General features: G+C 44.0%; 1 protein-coding gene across 1 annotated transcript in view; it reads right to left on the bottom strand.

The window, feature by feature from the left end:
* Nucleotides 1-1,366: 1,366 nt before the first annotated feature.
* The window catches only part of CALR3 (calreticulin 3), a 31,243-nt gene continuing 12,634 nt past the window's right edge, over nt 1,367-19,975 (bottom strand). Inside the window, exons 4-9 of the mRNA XM_036847833.1 lie at nt 15,718-15,812; nt 10,159-10,347; nt 6,716-6,823; nt 6,507-6,638; nt 5,724-5,816; nt 1,367-1,765 (exon numbers count right to left, since the gene is read on the bottom strand). Coding sequence (XP_036703728.1) covers nt 1,622-1,765; nt 5,724-5,816; nt 6,507-6,638; nt 6,716-6,823; nt 10,159-10,347; nt 15,718-15,812 — 761 coding nt within the window. The 3' untranslated portion in view covers nt 1,367-1,621. The remainder of the gene's footprint in view (nt 1,766-5,723; nt 5,817-6,506; nt 6,639-6,715; nt 6,824-10,158; nt 10,348-15,717; nt 15,813-19,975) is intronic.

Genomic DNA, 19,975 nt, shown 5'->3' with positions numbered 1-19,975 from the left:
CATCAGTTCATGATGTATGTAAGTCAAATCATTATGCTGTACACCTTAAACTTACATAGTGCTGTATGTCAATTATATATCAATAAAACTGGAAGAAAAAATAATAAATGTTACAATAAAATAAGATTAAAAATTTGTTCCTGCATAGAAGGCACAACACCAAGAGTGAACCCTAATGCACAGTACAGACTCTGGGTGATAATGATGTGTCCGTGTGACACATCAATCAATTGTGACAAACATACCACCGTGGTGTGGGATGTCATTGGTAAGGGAGGGTGTGAGGGTGTGAGGACAGACAGTATATGGGAATTCTCTCTACTTTCTGCTCAGTTTTGCTGGGAATCTAAAACTGCTCTAGAAAATGAAGTTTATTAATTAAAAATAAAATTCATTCCTCAGTCCCACCAGCCACATTTCAAGGCCTCACATGTGGCCAGTGGCTACTGTATTGCCAGCGCAGATGAGGAAAGTTCTCCAGGGCAGCGCTGCTGCGGAAGATGAGTTCTGCAGGGTCTGAGCTGGTCTGACCCATTTTGTACAATTGTTTCCAGCATTTTCTCTCGAGGTCTAGCACTGCTTCTTCCCTCATTAACTTCTCCCCTTGTTCAGTGATTTAAAAGGTGGGCAGTGTTTGAATCCCACCCCTGCACTTCCAGGGAGTGAGTCTTTAGCTTCTGAGACTGATAACCCCCGATAAACTGGGAAGACCAATGTGACTGTCAGCTGAAAAAGTTCAAGGTCGAAGGTCTGCCAACTTCAACGAAAGCCAGAACAAAATTTGCCAGACCTTCACTTCCTGGCCAGACTTTTCACACTGATCATCTATCAATACGTTCTATATAATTGCCGATTTTATTTGGCTTATTCGTAACATGGTGTCCTAAATTTGATTATTTCCAACACAAATTTCTGCGTGAAAACAGAGCTCTTCAAAACAGAAGCCTGCTATGTGTGGCTTTTTTTTTTTTTTTTAAACAAGTCATTTGATTTAAGGAAAAAAAATTTAGCTGCCAAGTAATCACTATTTTCACCTGAGAGAATGAATTTCATTCCTCTGTCTTACAGAGAACTAACAGCCATGGAAGTGGGTCACAGAGTGGGGGAAAAAGCTCCTTTATGGAATGTTAAACATCTGTGCACAAGGCCTGTGTTCTCCAGAATAACCAGCGTGCAAATGAGGCACGCAAAACCTTTCCGCACCAACGATGCTGCATAAAGATTCCATACTGGAAAAGTTTCACATAAGCTATTAGTAATTTACAACCCAAAGAAATAAAGCATCATTTCTCCTTTTTCAAGGTAAGTTTTACCACCTTTTATTTATAAAACATTTTGGGGATTAAGAAAAGAGCGTTGTGTTTTTGGCCAGACTCTCACTGGCCTCGGGCTTCCTCCAGCACTTGGGTTTGTCCCAAGGAAACGTCTCTGGGTACCTGGGGTCGGGGAGGAGGGGGTGGAAAGTGCTCGGGGAAAACCAGACCGATCCCACCGAGAAGCATGGGAACATTTTTCAAAGAAAATTAGACAAATGGCCAGGTATGTAGACATCTGAGCTTTTAAATGTTGATTAAAGTGGAAACAAGGTTTTACCAGTCATCTTTATCTGGGGTGGGGATGACTAAAGTTCATTCCTCTTGTGGAATCCTTTGAAGATATTTTCTCTCCCACCAAACCTGCCCATCATCTGCTCGTCCTCATCTTCCTCTCGGGCCTTCTTCACTTCTTCCTTGGCCTGTATGGCATCCATCTCCCTTTCTGGGCCCTGGAGAAAGAAACAAAGACCCCGGCGGCTGGGGATTATGCTTCCTCTGGGCTGATTGGGTGTCAGCATGCAGCCTGCCCCTGCCTTCTGGAAGCCTCCACACCAGCTGGGGGTCGGCTGAAAAAGAACCCCCCAGTAATCAGGTCCCAATTCCTGGAACCTGTAAATGTAACCTTATACGTATGGGGAAAGTGTCTTTGCAGATGTGATTAAATTAAGCATGTTGAGAGAGGAAATTCTACTGGATTATCAGGTGGACGCTAAATTCTATCATAATGTTCTCATAAGAGAGGGGCAGAGGGAGATTTGACACAAACAGAGACAGAAGAGGAGAAGGCCACGTGAAGATGGGGGCAAAGATTAGAAGGATGCAGCCACAAACCAAGGAGCACCAGGAACCATCAGCAGCTGCAAGAGGCGAAGTAAGGGTTCTCCCCTAGAGCCTTTGGAGGGAGCAAGGCCCTGCTGATGCCTTGATGTCAGCCTACTGATACTGATTTTGGAATTCTGGCCTCCAGAATGGGAGAGAATACATTTGTGATGTTTTAAGCCAGCAAGTTTGTGGTGATTTGTTATGGCAGCCCCAGGAAATGAATACACCCTCCTTCTTCTATTCCCAGAGCACCTGGGCCGGTCCTTCAACCAGCTGACCAGTGAATGAGTAATGAGAAGAGGCCTCAGAGCCTGAATGAGCAATTCCAGACATGTGTGATTAAAAGAAGGGTTAGGATGAGTGAAGACACGTCAAGAAATTTCCTGTAGTCATTCCTGAAAAAAGAGTTTAGGAAGACTTTGCAGCAGAAATCAGATTCAAGAAGAAATGGCTCGGGACGTCCCTAGTGGTCCAGTGGGTAAGACTCCGCGCTTCCAGTTCAGGGGGCCCAGGGTTCGATCCCTGGTCAGGGAATTAGATCCCACATGCATGCCGCAACTAAGAAGCCCGCCTGCCACAACTAAGACACAGCACAGCCAAAATAAATAAATATTTTTTAAAAAAGGAAAACAGAAGAAAGGGCTCATGAGAAAATCACTTAGTGATAACCACCTTTCATCAGTGGAGGGGAAATTTCCCCCTGAAATGCCTTGAAATGTTCAGATTTTAAGCACCCGCTTTGCAGTTGGTCCCAGTGTGACGGACATGACATGGAAGATGCCTTATCAGTGAAAATAAGGGAATGAGGAGATTTCAATTAAAAGCAAGAAGATGGTTTGTGTATCACCTTAATTTAAACTCACCGGCATGCAATTTAACAACCCAAAGTTTCTGGCTAAAACAGTGTGGAGGGTCCTCCAAGACCTTTCTCTCTAAGCCATGGCACTCCCAGAAGACACCGACCACTCTCTCCTTATGGGTGAGCTGCGCCACCATTTAGTTATTGGTGCTTAACAACACGAGAAACAAAATGTTTATGCCCATTAAAAGCATACATTTTAGCGTCAATACTCTGGCTCCAAAGAGTTATAAATGAATTTGTACTGATGGAAGATATTTTATCTTCTTTATGTGAAGCCAGAGCTAAGTTTTTAAGTTGGTTTCTCAGGATAGGGGCCTCAAAATACACACTAAAAAAAAAAAAAAAAAAAAAAAAAAATACAGGAGTGCTTCCACACTTGAGGGAATAGAAAGGCAAAACACAGAGGGGGCAAGGACATTTACAATACACTTATCTGACAAAGAACTTGACAGAATATATAAAGAACACCTACAACTAAATAAGAAAAGTTCAAATAACCCAACATGAAAGTGGGCAAGCGACATAAACAGGCTGCATCAACCACATGTTTCTCTTGCTTTGACATCTGGGGCCTTGCTGACCCAGGAGGGATGGCCCCTCCCAGGGGGCCCATTCTTAGAGATAGTAAATGCCAAAAAGCACTCTTTTCATATGCAAACTACATTCAGAGCTCACATCCCTAACGACCTCCACTACTGGGCTCATAGTCAGGGCTGATTTCTCCTTGCCTTAATTATCCCACAGCCAGGTACTAGACAACTAGTACCCCAGAGCCCACTGAAATTCTTAAAACTAGCCAACCCTAAGCCTGCTTATCCGGCCTCATCTGTTCCTTCCTGCAAAAAACCAAAACAAAGTTTTTTGCCCACATCTTCCACGCTCTCCCTCTGCCTCCTGACCAACCCTGGTGCTTCCCCATGTGGCCCTGAATGGCATGGCGTGGCCCCTCCTCTGGGGATCTGTGGGTAAAATAAACTATCTTTTTGATGGAGGTCATCTCCTGATCTGCTGGCCTCACCACACCTGAACGATAACAAAACTTACATCTTAAAACACAGGTATTTCACAGAAAAGGATCTCCAAATGGCCACAAAAGCCATGAAACAGTACCCACCTTCATTCGTCATCAGGGAAATGCAAACAAAATCAGAGAGAGATACCACTGCACACCTATAGAAACCCACAGTCCCCAGTGCTGGTGAGACTGGAGAGACTGCAAAACAGTGCAGCCCCTCTGGAAACAGGTTGGCAATTTCTCATAGAGTTAAAGATATACCATACAACTCAGCAACCCCCTCCTGGGTATTTACCCAAGAAAAATAAAAGCACATGTCCACACAAAAAAACTATACGCAAAATTGATAGCAGCTTTGGTCATACTGTTAAAAATTGGAAACACCCCTGGGACTTCCCTGGTGGTACAGTGGTTAGGACTCCACTGCTGCCACTGCAGGGGACACGGCTTCGATCCCTGGTCGGGGAACTAAGATTCCGCATGCCCCGTGGCGCGGCCAAAAAAGAAAAAAAATTGGAAACAACCCAAATGTCCATCAGCTGGTGAGCAGATAAACTACTCAGTAATAAGAAGATACAAACTACTGAGTGAACCTCAGCAACATGGAGGAATCTTGGAGACACTACGCTTGGTGTGAGAAGCAGGCTCAAAAAGACTCCATACTATATGATTCCATTTATATGACATTCTGGAAAAGGCAAAACTATAGGGACATAACCAACAAGGACCTACTGTATAGCACAGGGAACTATATTCAATATCTTGCAATAACCTATAATGGAAAAGAATCTGAAAAAGTATATATATATTCTGAATCTGAAAAAGAATATATATTTATAACTAAATCACTTTGCCGTGCACCTGAAACGAACACAACGCTGTAAATCAACTATACTTCAAAAATACTATAAGGACGGACATCAGATCAGTGATTGCTGGAGTAGGGGAGGGCTTGGTTACAAGGAGACTTTTTGGGGTGGTGAAACTGTTCTACATCTTAATTTTTAGTGGTTGTTTCATAAAAATGAAAAAAATTCTGTTTGTCAGAATTCACAGAACTGTACATTTCACAGTATGTAAATTATGCTTCAATAAAACCGACTCATCAACAACAACTGACAGTAGTACCTAGCATGGCCAAAGATGCGACACAATTGAAATTCTCGACCATGCAGAAGGGAATGTAAACAGGATGACACACTGAAAACTGTTTGTGTAAGAACTGGTGACCCAGCCTGCCCACTCCTGGGCATGTGTCCATTGAAAGTCATGTACAGGAATGATGGGAACAGCTTTATCCACAGCTTTTTCCACAAACTGGAAGCATCCCAAACCTGCATCCACGGAGAATGGATACCTACCTTCTGGAATATTCACAAAGGAAGAACAAGCTACTGCTGCATGCAAAAATATGAATGAACTTCGCAACACTACCTGAATGAATAAATAATGGGCAGCTACATTTACATAAATTTCAAAAGGAGTCAAATCCATCTACAGTGATGGAATAGTGGAACCACCATTCCTTTGGGGGCGGGTGCTGGCTGGGAGGGATCGCGAGGAGGTTCCTGGAGCTCTGGTGACGTTCTATATCTTGATCTGGGTGGAGTGTTCATTAGTAAAAATTCATCAAGCCTTTTCCTATATGTGAGACTTAAGTGCAGAAATAACTGAATTATGAAAGAAAAGTTCACTGTGTTCATTGTACCTTGGTTTCACCCCAGGTGGCCTTGCCAAAATTCTCAGCGTACTCTTCATCATCTGTGATCAGGAAGTTATCGAAGATGGTTCCGGATCTCACCTGTGGATGAACATAAGGCCTCCGTTACTGATGTGAAAAATGAAACTTTCCACAAAATAAACAGTTGTAATTTGCTCAGTACTGTAACAGTGATTAGCTGCCAATAGTAGGACATGCAGATACCCTTTTCTAGAATATCTGTTCCCTCCAGGGCACTGGTTCTCAAACTTGGCTGCATATGGGGACCACCAAGAACATTTGCAAAACTCCTGATGCCTGGTCTCACCCCCAGGGATGCTGATTTAGCTGGTCTGGGGTACCACCGGGGCACTGAGACTTTCAAGAACTCCCCAGTGACTCGAGCATTCAGCGATGTTTGAGAACCGATGCTCGAGAACCTTCCTGTGCAAAGTGTGAGCCGTGGATGGGCAACATGAGCACCGCCAGGGAGCTTGCTGGGGATGCAGAATCTCAGGCTCCACCCTGGACATGCTACATCTGAATCTTCAGTCTTATCCTAAAGCTGACAGGCACCACAAGGTCAGCTCCAGGCCAATTCCCAGGGAGCAGGAAGGCAGACAAGAAGTACCCAGGGCAGGAAGCATGTCCATTTTGTCTACGACTGTATGTCTTGGGTCCAGGTAGGGGTGCCAGGCACGCAATAGGAGCTCAAATACTAGCTATGTGAATTAAGGAGTTTAGGCTGAAGTCCAGAGTTATTAAACTAAAGCGAATTTAAGACCAAGTGACCTGCCAAAGCTCCAGTCCGATGGCACCGATGTTCTCAAATTCTGAGAGGTCATATTCCGTCAAATAGTTGGTGTTTTTCATCTTCTGATGGAGCCAAACATCTCTGTCTATGCCCTCTGGTCTCAGGCCATCCTGCAACAACAAGCCGTATGTGGTCGGCCCCGGGGACGTGGGTGGGGAGGGGCTGCGGGGAAGGAGGTGCCACGCACTTGGTGTGGAGGCTTCTGCAGCATCGGCGCCTGCCGGTCCCCGTCCAGTTCGCTGTTCCAGTCGCTCGGCGTGCTGGCACTGGCATCCAGAAAGTGCTTCTTCCAGGCCTTAGAATATGTGTAGGGGGAAAAAACTTAGATTCTCAGATTTGAGAAAGGAAATTCTTAACTCCCAAGAGGCAGGGGCAGACCTGTGACCCTGGTTGCACTTTTCCCCGTGTCCTCCTCCATTCGATGGTCGAAGGGCTAAGTGCTGGGGTTCCCTCCCTCACCGGGGGCTTCAGGACCACACACTGCCTGCTTTTTCTCCCCAGCCGCACCTATGATGACAGCACTCTTCCCATGCTGTTGAGAGGAACGGTGCTGTGGAAAACTCGAAATAGTGGCCAAAGTTAAAATGATGGGGCAAAGAGTGATGTTGGGAAGACGGGCCACATTTATTGCTGATTAGGTTAAGTCTGTCCTTCTACATCATGGTCATATATGGACTGTTCCAGAGAGAGGCTGGACAACTAAGGAATGTCCCAAGATTTACCTGAGGACTGCTGGGTAGCAGGAGAAAAGCAGTTGTATTATTCAGCCCTTATACATATACTCACACTATACACATATATATAAAACACAGGGGACTTCCCTGGTGATCCAGTGGTAAAGAATCCGCCTTACAATGCAGGGGACGCGGGTTTGATCCCTGGTCAGGGAACTAAGATCCCACATGCCACAGGGCAACTAAGTCTGCGCGCCACAACTACTGAGCTTGCGTGCCTCAACTGGAGCCCACGTGCTGCAACCTACAGAGCCCATGTGCTCTGGAACCTGCGCCCCACAACTAGAGAGAAGCCCACGCGCCACAACTAAGACCGGATGAAGCAAAAAAAATAAATAAATAAAATCAATCAATCAATCAATCAATCAATAATAAATCTTAAAAAATAAAACACAGGTATACATATACACACATATATACACACATACACATATATACACATTTCTACACATGCATATATACACATATCTATGTGAAGGTGACTTAATAGGTGTTGAATAAATTTTTTTTTCTGGTTTTTTTAATGGAGCTTTCTTTCTTTCCTTTTTCTTTCTTTCTTCCTTTCTTTCTTTATGGCCCCACCACACGGCTTGTGGGATTTTACTTCCCCGACCAGGGATTCAACCCATGCCCCCTGCAGTGGAAGCAGTGGAGTCCTAACCATTGGACCGCCAGGGAATTCCCAAATAAATATTTGTTGAATAAATGAATGGATGAGAAAAATTTGCTCTGGATTAATAATATTCAGATAAACACATCAAAGCATAAAAGTGGTGTACAATGATGTTTTCTCTTTCAGAATAACTGAGAAATAGTAAAAGTGTTGCACTGAGACTGTGGCTTTTCCACGTTACTCTAGAACTTCTCAACGATGGCACATGGGAGTTAATCGTCTCTCCTACTGCTCTTTGCCCCGACCCCAACCGGCAACAGATGAGCCAGTCTCGTGTTGGGATCCAGGAAATGATTACAACTCAGTCAGTAGCCGACTCTTTGTAATGAGGGTTATCAAATGGTAACACCATAAAGAACCACACTGTTTAGGAGATCACACAGAACTGAACATATGGACAGAACGCGGCCAGTTTGGAAACGAGCTTTCTGAAAGGATGATTTGGCTCCTCTGGGGACCTGCCTCATGTACACTCGGCACCAAGGCACACCTGCACTGCTAGGATGGCATCCTTGTAGCCCAGAGGCAGCCAGGATTTCAGTCCTAAGACCCGTATCTCCTGAGCCTGGGAGCCTCAGCGTCAGTTTCTTTGCCATTCTGTACCTTGTTTAAATTAAGTGCTCTTTTCCAGGTGAAAAACTACTTTTTTTACTTTGGTTTGAAGGTAAGAAAGGGAGAGTAAAACTTCCCGCCTTTTTTCTTTTTCTTGAGAAATGATGGGGAAGCCTTACATGATTGGGATTTTACTCTAATCTGAAGACATTCTCACTGATTGGACACATGGATTCCAAATTCATGGAAGTTTACTTTTGATCATCTATGAAAAAAAAGGGTTGCCAAATAATTAAAGTCTAAACAAGATGCCATTTTAATTTCATAATTACATTCCATCTATGATGAAGTATTTGACTATTAGCAATGCCACTAGTATTTTAAGTTGCCAGAAATTAATTGTAAACATCAGTTACAGTACTCTCAGTTATGGCAAAGACAATTGTCTTAAGATAAATAGCTTACATTTTGGCATAATGTTTGATGTACAAAAAAAAATGTTACAACGATGACTAACGTAAACTGGAAAAAAAAAAGTACCTTAATAGCAGGTTGAGTTCCCCAAAAGATTTCTCAACGTCCTAAGTCTCAGAATCTGGGAATGTGACCTTATTAGGAAAAAAGGGTCTTTGCAGATGTAATTAAGGTAAGGATCTCTAGACAGTTCATTCTATAATTCTGGATTACCCAGGTAGGCCCTAAATCCAATGACAAATGTCCTTATAAGAGATAGAAGAGACACAAGAAGAGGAGAAGGCTATGTGGAAAAGGAGGCAGAGATCGGAGTGATGTGTCTACCAGCCAAGGAACGCTGGGAGTCACCAAAAGCTGGAAGAAGCGAAGAAGGATTCTCCCCTAGACCCTTCAGATGGAGTGTGCGGCCCTGCTGATTTCTGACTTCTGGCTTCAAGAAGAACTGAAAGAACACATCTCTGTTGTTTCAAGCCCCCAGTTTGCGGTCCTTTTTATGGCAGCCCTAGGAAACTAATATATACCTGTTACGATAATTGATTCTTGGTTGTCAGTCACAAGTATGATGCTCAAAAATACTTATGCTCAAATGCAGAATGACAAGAAAATCATTTTTATAAAGGTTGCTGATACATTTTCCTTTTTTAAAAATAACATTGGTTGGGTTTCCCTGGTGGCGCAGTGGTTGAGAATCTGCCTGCCAATGCGGGGGACACGGGTTCGAGCCCTGGCCTGGGAAGATCCCACATGCCACGGAGCAACTGGGCCCGTGAGCCACAATTACTGAGCCTGCGCGTCTGGAGCCTGTGCTCCGCAACAAGAGAGGCCGCGATGGTGAGAGGCCCGCGCACCGCGATGAAGAGTGGCCCCCACTTGCCGCAACTAGAGAAAGCCCTCGCATAGAAACGAAGACTCAACACAGTCATAAATAAATAAATTCTAAAAAAAAAAAAAAAAAAAAATAACATTGGTTACAAAAACAAACCCTACTTGCTTTCATCTCAGGTATTTTAACTCTTTCACAATACCTTGAAGCGTGCAGCTGTGTGGCTGGTCTCAGCATATATGCTCTGAGGAGGGCACTTTGATTGCTGTAATGCTGTCATCATGATTCCCAGCCATGCAGCAATTGTACGGTACTTGGGTACTTACGAACTACACTTGTACACTTTCTAGCAGCTGTGCGGGGAAACTCCACACCTGGGATTTGCCCTCTGTAGCCTGGTCCCAGTCCTCAGACTCTGCTGAAGCCTTCTCCATTCTCTTCAGTGATGTGAGCTGCCAGTCATACTCTATGCTGCCGGATTCAATCGACTGACCATCAATTTTCACTTCGTAAGTGAGGTCTGGTCTTAAAATCAGAGTGTAGAGGTGTGTGAAGCCATCAACCTGAATGTTTTGGGGGAGAAAAGGAAAAGAATGGGACCCTTGACGTTTCAAGGCAGGTCTAAGATATGCAGCGTAAGTTGTCATGGGTCAAAGCCTTGTTGTAAACAGCAAGCAGAGACGTTCTAGAAATAGGGGCTGACTTGACAATGAAAGGGTGTCCTACAGAAGACTCACCCCTTTGTAGAATACTTCCTCACTACTGGCAGCCTTCTCTTGAGTGGCTGATTCCCTTTTTGTGCAAAGACAATGGCTTTCACCTATAATCCCCCAGGCAGTTATGATGGGGTGATTGGTGTAAACCGAGGGACCAGTGCGTTGTTGGACTTATGAAAAGTTACATGCAAAACAACTTCCGGCTCTGCATTCTGAAAGACACCAAATGAAGCCCACTCTATTTCTCGACACAAGGGAGAATTTTTAACTCTCTGAATTGTCCAACAATTGAAGCTTGAGGAGGGCAGGCCTGGTGTGCCTTTTGGTCATGGTTAAAGCCCCAGGCTGGACACAAGGAAAGCATTTAACATTCAGTAAAGGAGGGCTGGGGACTTCCCTGGCGGTCCAGTGGTTAAGACTCCACGCTTCCACTGCAGGGGACACGGGTTGGATCCCTGGTTGGGGAACTAAGATCCCGCGTGCCACACAGCGTGGCCAAAAATAAATAAATAAATAATAAAATAAAGGGGGGCTGGAGGGTGGATGGGAGGGGGTCTGGGGAGGCTGGGGGTGCCCAGGACGTATCTGACTGTCAGCAGTGGAGGGGACCCCTGAACCGTACCCCAACAGCAGCAGCAGCACTGGGGGAACAAGGGCAATGCCCGTTCCCAGGTCAGCCCCGAACCGCTGCATCAGAGCCTCGTGGACCCTCTGGCCACTTTCACAGGCCCTCCAGGGTCTCTGACGCTGCTCAAGTTTGGGAACCACTGCCCCAGCATAAAGGCTCTGTCAGGAGGAGTCTCTCCCTGCTAAGAGCCAAATCAAAACGTCTTTTCAGTACCCCTCTGCTCTGCCACACCGTAGCCAATGACTCTGTCCCGGGACCAGTATTACAGTCTACTCTGTGTCCCCCTTAACCCTTGCAGCCCGCTGTGACAGCTGAGTGCACAATTCTCCAAATGCTTTCCCCCTGCTCTCTGCCTGCCTTTGTCTCCACTTGTCTTTCTTAATTTAGACTTTGGGCTTGCTGGCCCCATGGCTGGCACCCTCTGGGATTTGTCCACTGGCCCAGAGCCTCCTGAGGGATAACATCTACACCCACGCATATGTAAACAGCTCCAAGCCAACACCTTTAATCCCAACCATCAGCCAAGTTTCAGACCCAAAGTTTCCAACAATTTGTTCGACACCTCTACCTTGATGTCTGCCTGGATTTCACAACCAACTGTTCTAAACATGACCCCTGAGTCTGCCCTGACCCCTTTCTTGGCCTTTATTTCCCCTCCTGTTTAACAGCAACGCCACTGAGAGTCATCATCCACACCCTCAGCACCCAGATTCCAAACATCACCAAGTCCTCTGGATCCTACACCTGAATCATCTGTCAAAACACTCCCGTGTTCTGCATCCCGCTGAAGCCTTGACCTAACAATCTCACCCATCTCCCTGCCTGTTGATCGCCAACCATTCCTCCCCAGAACATCCGAGGTCTCTTTTTTTTTTTTTTTGGCTGCGTCGGGTCTTAGTTGCAGAGTGCAGGTTCTTCCTTGCCGCAGGCGGGCTTCTCTCTAGTTGTGGCATGCTGGTTTTCACTTCTCTAGTTGTGGCGCTCAGGCTCCAGGGTGCCTGGGCTCTGTAGTTTTGGCACGCAGGTTCTAGAGCGCATGGGCTCTGTAGTTTGCAGCACACAGGCTCTCTAGTTGAGGCTCGTGAGCTCAGTAGTTGTGGCATGCGGGCTTAGTTGCCCCGCAGCATGTGGGATCTTAGTTCCCTGACCAGGGATCAAACCCATGTCCCCTGCATTGGAAGGCAGATTCTTTACCACTGGACCACCAGGGAAGTTCCTTTTTTTTTGGTAGGTCTTTTTTCTTTCCTTCCTCTTTTGTTCTCTTCTCTTGTGGTTTGATGACCATCTTTAGTGTTGTGCTTGGGTTGCTTTTTCTTTTTTGTGTGTGTATCTATTTCAGTTTGGGGGTTTGCTGTTCCCATGAGGTTTTGATATAGCAGGCTATACATGTACAAGGTTGTTTTAAGTTTCTAGTCTCTTTCCCGCCTAGAGGAGTTCCTTTAGCATTTGTTGCAAAGCTGGTCTGGTGGTGCTGAATTCTCTTAGCTTTTGCTTGTCTGTGAAGCTTTTGATTTCTCCGTCAAATCTGAATGAGAGCCTTGCTGGGTAGAGTATTCCTGGTTGTAGGTTCTTCCCTTTCATCACTTTAAATATATCGTGCCACTCCCTTCTGGCTTGCAGAGTTTCTGCTGAGAAATCAGCTGTTAACCTTATGGGAGTTCCCTGGTATGTTATTTGTCGTTCTTCCCTTGTTGCTCTTAATAATTTTTCTCTGTCTTTAATTTTTGTCAATTTGATTACTATGTGTCTCGGTGTATTTCTCCTTGGGTTTATCCTGCCTGGGACACTCCACACTTCCTGGACTTGGGTGGCTATTTCCTTTCCCAGGTTAGGGAAGTTTTCGACTATAATCTTTTCAAATATTTTCTCAGGTCCTTTCTCTCTCTCTTCTCCTTCTGGGACCCCTACAATGCGAATGTTGGTGCATTTAATGTTGTTCCAGAAGTCTCTTAGGCTGTCTTCATTTCTTTTCATTCTTTTTTCTTTATTCTGTTCTGCAGCAGTGATTTCCACCATTCTGTCTTCCAGGTCACTTATCCATTCTTCTCCCTCAGTTATTCTGCTATCAATTCCTTCTGGTGTATTTTTCATTTCAGTTATTGTATTGTTCATCTTTGTTTGTTCTTTAATTCTTCCAGTTCTTTGTTAAACATTTCTTGCATCTTCTCAATCCTTGCCTCCATTCTTTTTCCAAGGTCCTGGATCATCTTCACTATCATTATTCTGAATTCTTTTTCTGGAATTTAGTTGTTTTTCTGGGGTTTTATCTTGTTCCTTCATCTGGGACATAATCCTCTGCCTTTTCATTTTGTCTATCTTTCTGTGATTGTGGTTTTCGTTCTGCAGGCTGCAGGATTGTAGTTCTTCTTGCGTCTGCTGTCTGCCCTCTGGTGGTTGAGGCTATCTAAGAGGCTCGTGCAAGCTTCCTGATGGGAGGGACTGGTGATGGATAGAGCTGGGTGTTGCTCTGGTGGGCAGAGCTCAGTAAAACTTTAATCCGCTTGTCTGCTGATGGGTGGGGCTGTGTTCCCTCGCTGTTGGTTGTTTGACCTGAGGCGACCCAGCACTGGAGTCTACAGGCTCTTTGGTGGGGCTAATGGAGGACTCCGGGAGGGCTCACGCCAGTGAGTACTTCCCATAAGTTCTGCTGCCAGTGTCCTTGTCCCCACGGTGAGCCACAGCCGCCCACCCCCACCTCTGCAGAAGACCCATCAACACTAGCAGGTAGGTCTGGTTCAGTCTCCTATGGGGTCACTGCTTCTTCCCCTGGGTCCTGGTGCACACAAGACTTTGTGTGTGCCTTCTAAGAGTGGAGTCCCTGTTTCCCCCAGTCCTGTTAAAGTCCTGCAATCAAATCCCGCTAGTTTTCAAAGTCCGATTCTCTGGGGATTCCTCCTCCTGTTGCCAGACCCCCAGGTTGGGAAGCCTAACATGGGGCTCAGAACCTTCACTCCAGTGGTGAACTTCTGTGGTATAATTGTTCTCCAGTTTGTGAGTTGCCCACCCGGCAGTTAGGGGATTTGATTTTATTGTGATTGCACCCCTCCTACCATCTCATTGTGGCTTCTCCTTTGTCTTTGGATGTGGGGTATCTTTTTTGGTGAGTTCCAGTGTCTTCCTGTCGATGACTGTTCAGCAGTTAGTTGTGATGCCAGTGTTCTCACAAGACGGAGTGAGCGCACGTCCTTCTACTCCGCTATCTTGAACCAATCTCCCAAGGTATTTTTTTTAACAATGCAGGCCAGACCTCCTCCTTGAAAACCCTTGAGGGCTGACCACTGCATTTCTTTTACAGCATTGCAGAGTGAATCGGAGCCCCGTGAAGATAAACTTGCACCTCACCGAGGAGTCCGTAATGCTGACTAGCTGCTATGATCCAAGGCTCCAAGGCTCCTTCAGCAGACTTGTCTCTTATTTTTCTAACAGGCTGCAGAAATACCAATACCTGTCTGAGGGAGTTGTCGGCCTGCCGGTGCCACTCAGGGCCCCGTAGGCTTGCTGCCCCCAGGTGACCGAGCTCTGGCCTCCCAGGCACAGTCCAGGCCAGACCTCACAGCCTCCATCTGGTAGTGTCATCCCCTTTCTCTCCTGCATGCCTGAGCTGCAACTGAACAAATGCTCGGGAATCATATCATGAAGACTGGTCCTCTGGTCCAACACTAAGGTGGAGGAGGAAGACCTGGATTTTGAGCTCCCCTCCACCCTCAAGGGAGGGGTGTCAGGCCTCTGAGTACATGGGGGACTTGCTGATCCTTTAGAACCATCAAGCCAGCAGGCAGGACCCGGCGAGAAACCATGCTGCCAATAGAGACTCACTGGGGCTTTGTGAGGATGCCGAGCGCCCCCCGCTCAGGTCGAGACGGAATAAAGGACGGTTATGGATGCTTCCGCTCCTTGCTGTCAGTGATCTTGAAATACACTGGCCTCCTGCCCAGATTCACAGAGGCTATGGGTGCTGGGGATGCCTCAGGGGACAGGTCCCTGCTTCCTGGTGCTTACCTTCAAAGTGTGGGGGGATGAGCTTTGGGGAGTGTACTTCCCCTTCACAGGCCCACACACCAGGGACTTAATGCAAGCTGCCTCTTTAGAGAAGCCCCGGTAGGGCCATTGAGTTATAAACAGGCCCTAAGACCTAAAATGTCATTTTCACAGGATCCCCTGGGTAAAAATGTAAAGCATGTATGCATTCATTTTAGAAATATTCCCATTTTAAATTGTTTTGGTATTTTGAAGATTAATTTCACCAGAATTTTTTTTTCACCCTGAATATTTCATTCCTTAATGACGATGGGTATAGCTGAAATGTGACCATCCTGTTGTAACCCTTATGGGGCACTTTATAAATCAATGTCATGGCTCACAGTGAGAAGTGTACCCTCCTGCTGGGTAAAAACTTTGGAAACCAAACCAGTCAAAGTGGTGGACAAGTGTCTCTAACAGGCCTGCTAAACTGGAAAGCAGGGACAGGACAGACAAGGCCCATCCATAGTTCACTTAAATATTTTAAGGTCAAAACTATTTTCTATAAACTTACGTTATTATCTGGCAAGATTTAACATGATTACTGATTTGAATATGAAAGAATTTACCTTACACCTGATTGATTTCTTGTTTGAGTGATACTGATTCTTGAAATGTAAAATAACATGAACTTTCTTGACATCAAATCCACAAATATCAGGTCCTACAAAAAAAATATTAACTGCTCTCAATTTCCTTCTGTCATGCATCACCACAGGATATCCCCAACCATTCTCCTGAAATAATATACAAGGCACAGGAAGCTTACATGTCTGGGAATAATCAGATGTTCTTGTGGAGATATTTAAATGGATGGTGACACTCAGTTCAGGTCACGGTCACTGCAGCCACTTTTAATGGGAGTGTAAGCCAGAACGTGAGGAAGAGAAGGAAGGTCTAACAACAGTCTAGTAAGCGTCCCCCCACGTGCTGTCTGAGCCTCAGGCCCTAACTCTGAAGCTCTGACCAAGGCTCCTGTACCCATAGGAGGGCTTCAGAGCTGGACTGACTGGCTCCGATGCCCGTTCTCCTTCCCTGTTGAGATATATTTGCAACTAACATATTCACCTCCCATGCCTCAGTGTCCTGGTCTGTAAAATGGGGGTGTTAATCTTGACTTCACAAAGCTATTTTGCCAATTCAAGGGGCTAATGTATGTGAAGCTTTTAGTATGGCAATGCTCAATATTCATTGTTATTATTGCTATGCTCCAAGACAACACACATACGTATATATATATATATTCTTAAAGATAACACCACATCGTAAGCCAAAAAGAGGTTACAATCAGTACGTAGGTTCCGATGAACTGAGAAATCTATAAAGAGTTCTAGTCAAAGTTAATGATTTTTGCTTTTGACAAAATTCAACACCCATTTATGATAAAAACCCTCCAGAAAGTAGGCATAGAGGGAACTTACCTCAACATAATAGGGGCCATATATGACAAACCCACAGCCAACATCGTTCTCAATGGTGAAAAACTGAAACCATTTCCTATAAGATCAGGAACACAACAAGGTTGTCCACTCTCACCACTATTATTCAACATAGTTTTGGAAGTTTTAGCCACAGCAATCAGAGAAGAAAAAGAAATAAAAGGAATCCAAATCAGAAAAGAAGAAGTAAAGCTGTCACGGTTTGCAGATGACATGATACTTTACATAGAGAATCCTAAAGATGCTACCAGAAAACTACTAGAGCTAATCAATGAATTTGGTAAAGTAGCAGGATACAAAATTAATGCACAGAAATCTCTTGCATTCCTATACACTAATGATGAAAAATCTGAAAGAGAAATTAAGGAAACACTCCCATTTACCATTGCAACAAAAAGAATAAAATACCTAGGAATAAACCTACCTAAGGAGAAAAAAGACCTGTATGCAGAAAACTATAAGACACTGATGAAAGAAATTAAAGATGATACAAACAGATGGAGAGATATACCATGTTCTTGGATTGGAAGACTCAACATTGTGAAAATGACTGTACTACCCAAAGCAATCTACAGATTCAGTGCAATCCCTATCAAACTACCAATGGCATTTTTCACAGAACTAGAACAAAAAAATTCACAATTTGTATGGAAACACAAAAGACCCCGAATAGCCAAAGCAATCTTGAGAAAGAAAAACAGAGCTGGAGGAATCAGGCTCCTGGACTTCAGACAATACTACAAAGCTACAGTCATCGAGACAGTATGGTACTGGCACAAAAACAGAAATATAGATCAATGGAACAGGATAGAAAGCCCATCCCAGAGATAAACTCACACACATATGGTCACCTTATTTTTGATAAAGGAGGCAAGAATATACAATGGAGAAAAGACAGCCTCTTCAATAAGTGGTGCTGGGAAAACTGGACAGCTACACATAAAAGAATGAAATTAGAACACTTCCTAACACCATACACAAAAATAAACTCAAAATGGATTAAAGACCTAAATGTAAGGCCAGACACTATAAAACTCTTAGAGGAAAACACAGGCAGAACACTCTGTGACATAAATCAGAGCAAGATCCTTTTTGACCCACCTCCTAGAGAAATGGAAATAAAAACAAAAATAAACAAATGGGACCTAATGAAACTTAAAAGCTTTTGCACAGCAAAGGAAACCATAAACAAGATGAAAAGACAACCCTCAGAATGGGAGAAAATATTTGCAAATGAAGCAACTGACAAAGGATTAATCTCCAAATTTTACAAACAGCTCATGCAGCTCAATATCAGAAAAACAAACAACCCAATCCAAAAATAGGCAGAAGACCTAAATACACATTTCTCCAAAGAAGATATACAGATTGCCAACAAACACATGAAAGGATGCTCAACATCACTAATCATTAGAGAAATGCAAATCAAAACTACAATGAGTTATTACCTCACACCAGTCAGAATGGCCATCATCAAAAAATCTACAAACAATAAATGCTGGAGAGGGTGTGGAGAAAAGGGAACACTCTTGCACTGTTGGTGGGAATGTAAATTGATACAGGCACTATGGAGAACAGTATGGAGGTTCCTTAATAAACTAAAAATAGAATTACCATACAACCTAGCAATCCCACTACTGGGCATATACCCTGAGAAAACCATAATTCAAAAAAAGTCATGTACCACAATGTTCATTGAAGCTCTATTTACAATAGCCAGGATATGAAAGCAACCTAAGTGTCCATCGACAGATGAATGGATAAAGGAGATGTGGCACATATATACAATGGAATATTACTCAGCCATAAAAAGAAACGAAATTGAGTTATTTGTAGTGAGGTGGATGGACCTAGAGTCTGTCATACAGAGTGAAGTAAGTCAGAAAGAGAAAAAAGAATACCGTATGCTAACACATATATATGGAATCTAAAAAAAAAAAAAAAGTTCTGAAGAACCTAGGGGCAGGACAGGAATAAAGTCACAGACGTAGAAAATGGACTTGAGAACACAGGGAGGAGGAAGGGTAAGCTGGGAAGAAGTGAGAGAGTGGCATGGACTTATATATACTACCAAATGTAAAATAGATAGCTAGTGGGAAGCAGCTGCATAGCACAGCGAGATCAGTTCGGTGCTTTGTGACCTCCTAGAGGGGTGGGATAGGGAGGGTCGGAGGGAGATGCAAGAGGGAGAAGATATGGGGATATATGTATATGTATAGCTGATTCACTTTGTTATAAAGCAGTAAGTAACACACCATTGTAAAGCAATTATACCCCAACAAAGATATTAAAAAAAAAGTTAATGATTTTTAAATTGGCACATAAGTTTCAGTCACTAGGGAATTGGAATGCTGTAGGACACTGTATTCCCTGCTCAGAGACAAGGAAGTTCTGAATATTCTAAGCAAGGTTTACAGGAGATATCTGGAAAATCTGTCAAACCTTCTGAGACTGTTTGGAATTACCCTGCTGCGGTTTCATTGACTTTAAGCCATAGGAATGTACTAAAGTATCTGCGTGTCTTTCTGTCTCAGACGGAATTCCACCACATTCACTGACCCAGGCCTGCACCCACCCCTGTGAACAAACCCTGTGTAAACACAAGCAGATGACTGTGACTTCTTCTAGAACTTGCAGTGATGAACCTCCAGATTAAATAAGAGAAGTCTAGGCTTCACATAATTACTTAAAGAATATTATCAATTTGCCAGAGTAGATGAGACATTTTACTTGGAAATAGCATCTACGGAACCGACAAAAAACACCACATCTATCTCCCAGTTGAGTTCCCGGAGGACGCGTGGTTTATGTAATTTTCTTTTTTGTCATTGCTGGAAAACATTCCAGTTCAATTTTTTAAAACAAAAGCTATGTAAACTATTTGTATGAAAGTCTATTATCTCAGGATTGAAACATGAAATTTATTTTTCCTTCGAAATTGGTCAGAATTTTCCTCCTTATTCCTAAGCACCTACATACTTTTACTATTAAATTCAGCTTCAGAATGTGCCCAGATCTGACCAGAAAAATCTGGACATTTTCCATTAACAGCAATCATAAAACAGTTATGCAGTAATGGATTTTTGTGAAGAATGGGGTAGGCAGATGGGCTCTGAAATTGGGCTGACCTGACTTTGGGCAAGTATTTTAATCTTTCTGAGCCTCAGTTTCCTTATTTGCAAAATGGGGGCTGTGTTACCCATTTCCTAGGGTTTTACACATAATCTAAGTTTGCGTGGGTAAGGCCCCTGGCAAGGGCCCAATAAAACATATTTCTCTCTTTCTCTTCAATACCAGCAAGCTGCTCTCAAACCAAAGGCTAGAGCTAAGAAATCACAGGAAGTGTTTTAATAGTGACACAATGGGTTTGGGTAAAATGTAACTGATT

The sequence above is a fragment of the Balaenoptera musculus genome, chromosome 3 (assembly GCF_009873245.2).
Source record: "Balaenoptera musculus isolate JJ_BM4_2016_0621 chromosome 3, mBalMus1.pri.v3, whole genome shotgun sequence".
NCBI classification, from domain to species: Eukaryota; Metazoa; Chordata; class Mammalia; order Artiodactyla; family Balaenopteridae; genus Balaenoptera; species Balaenoptera musculus.
This window is presented reverse-complemented; position numbering and strand designations above follow the sequence as displayed.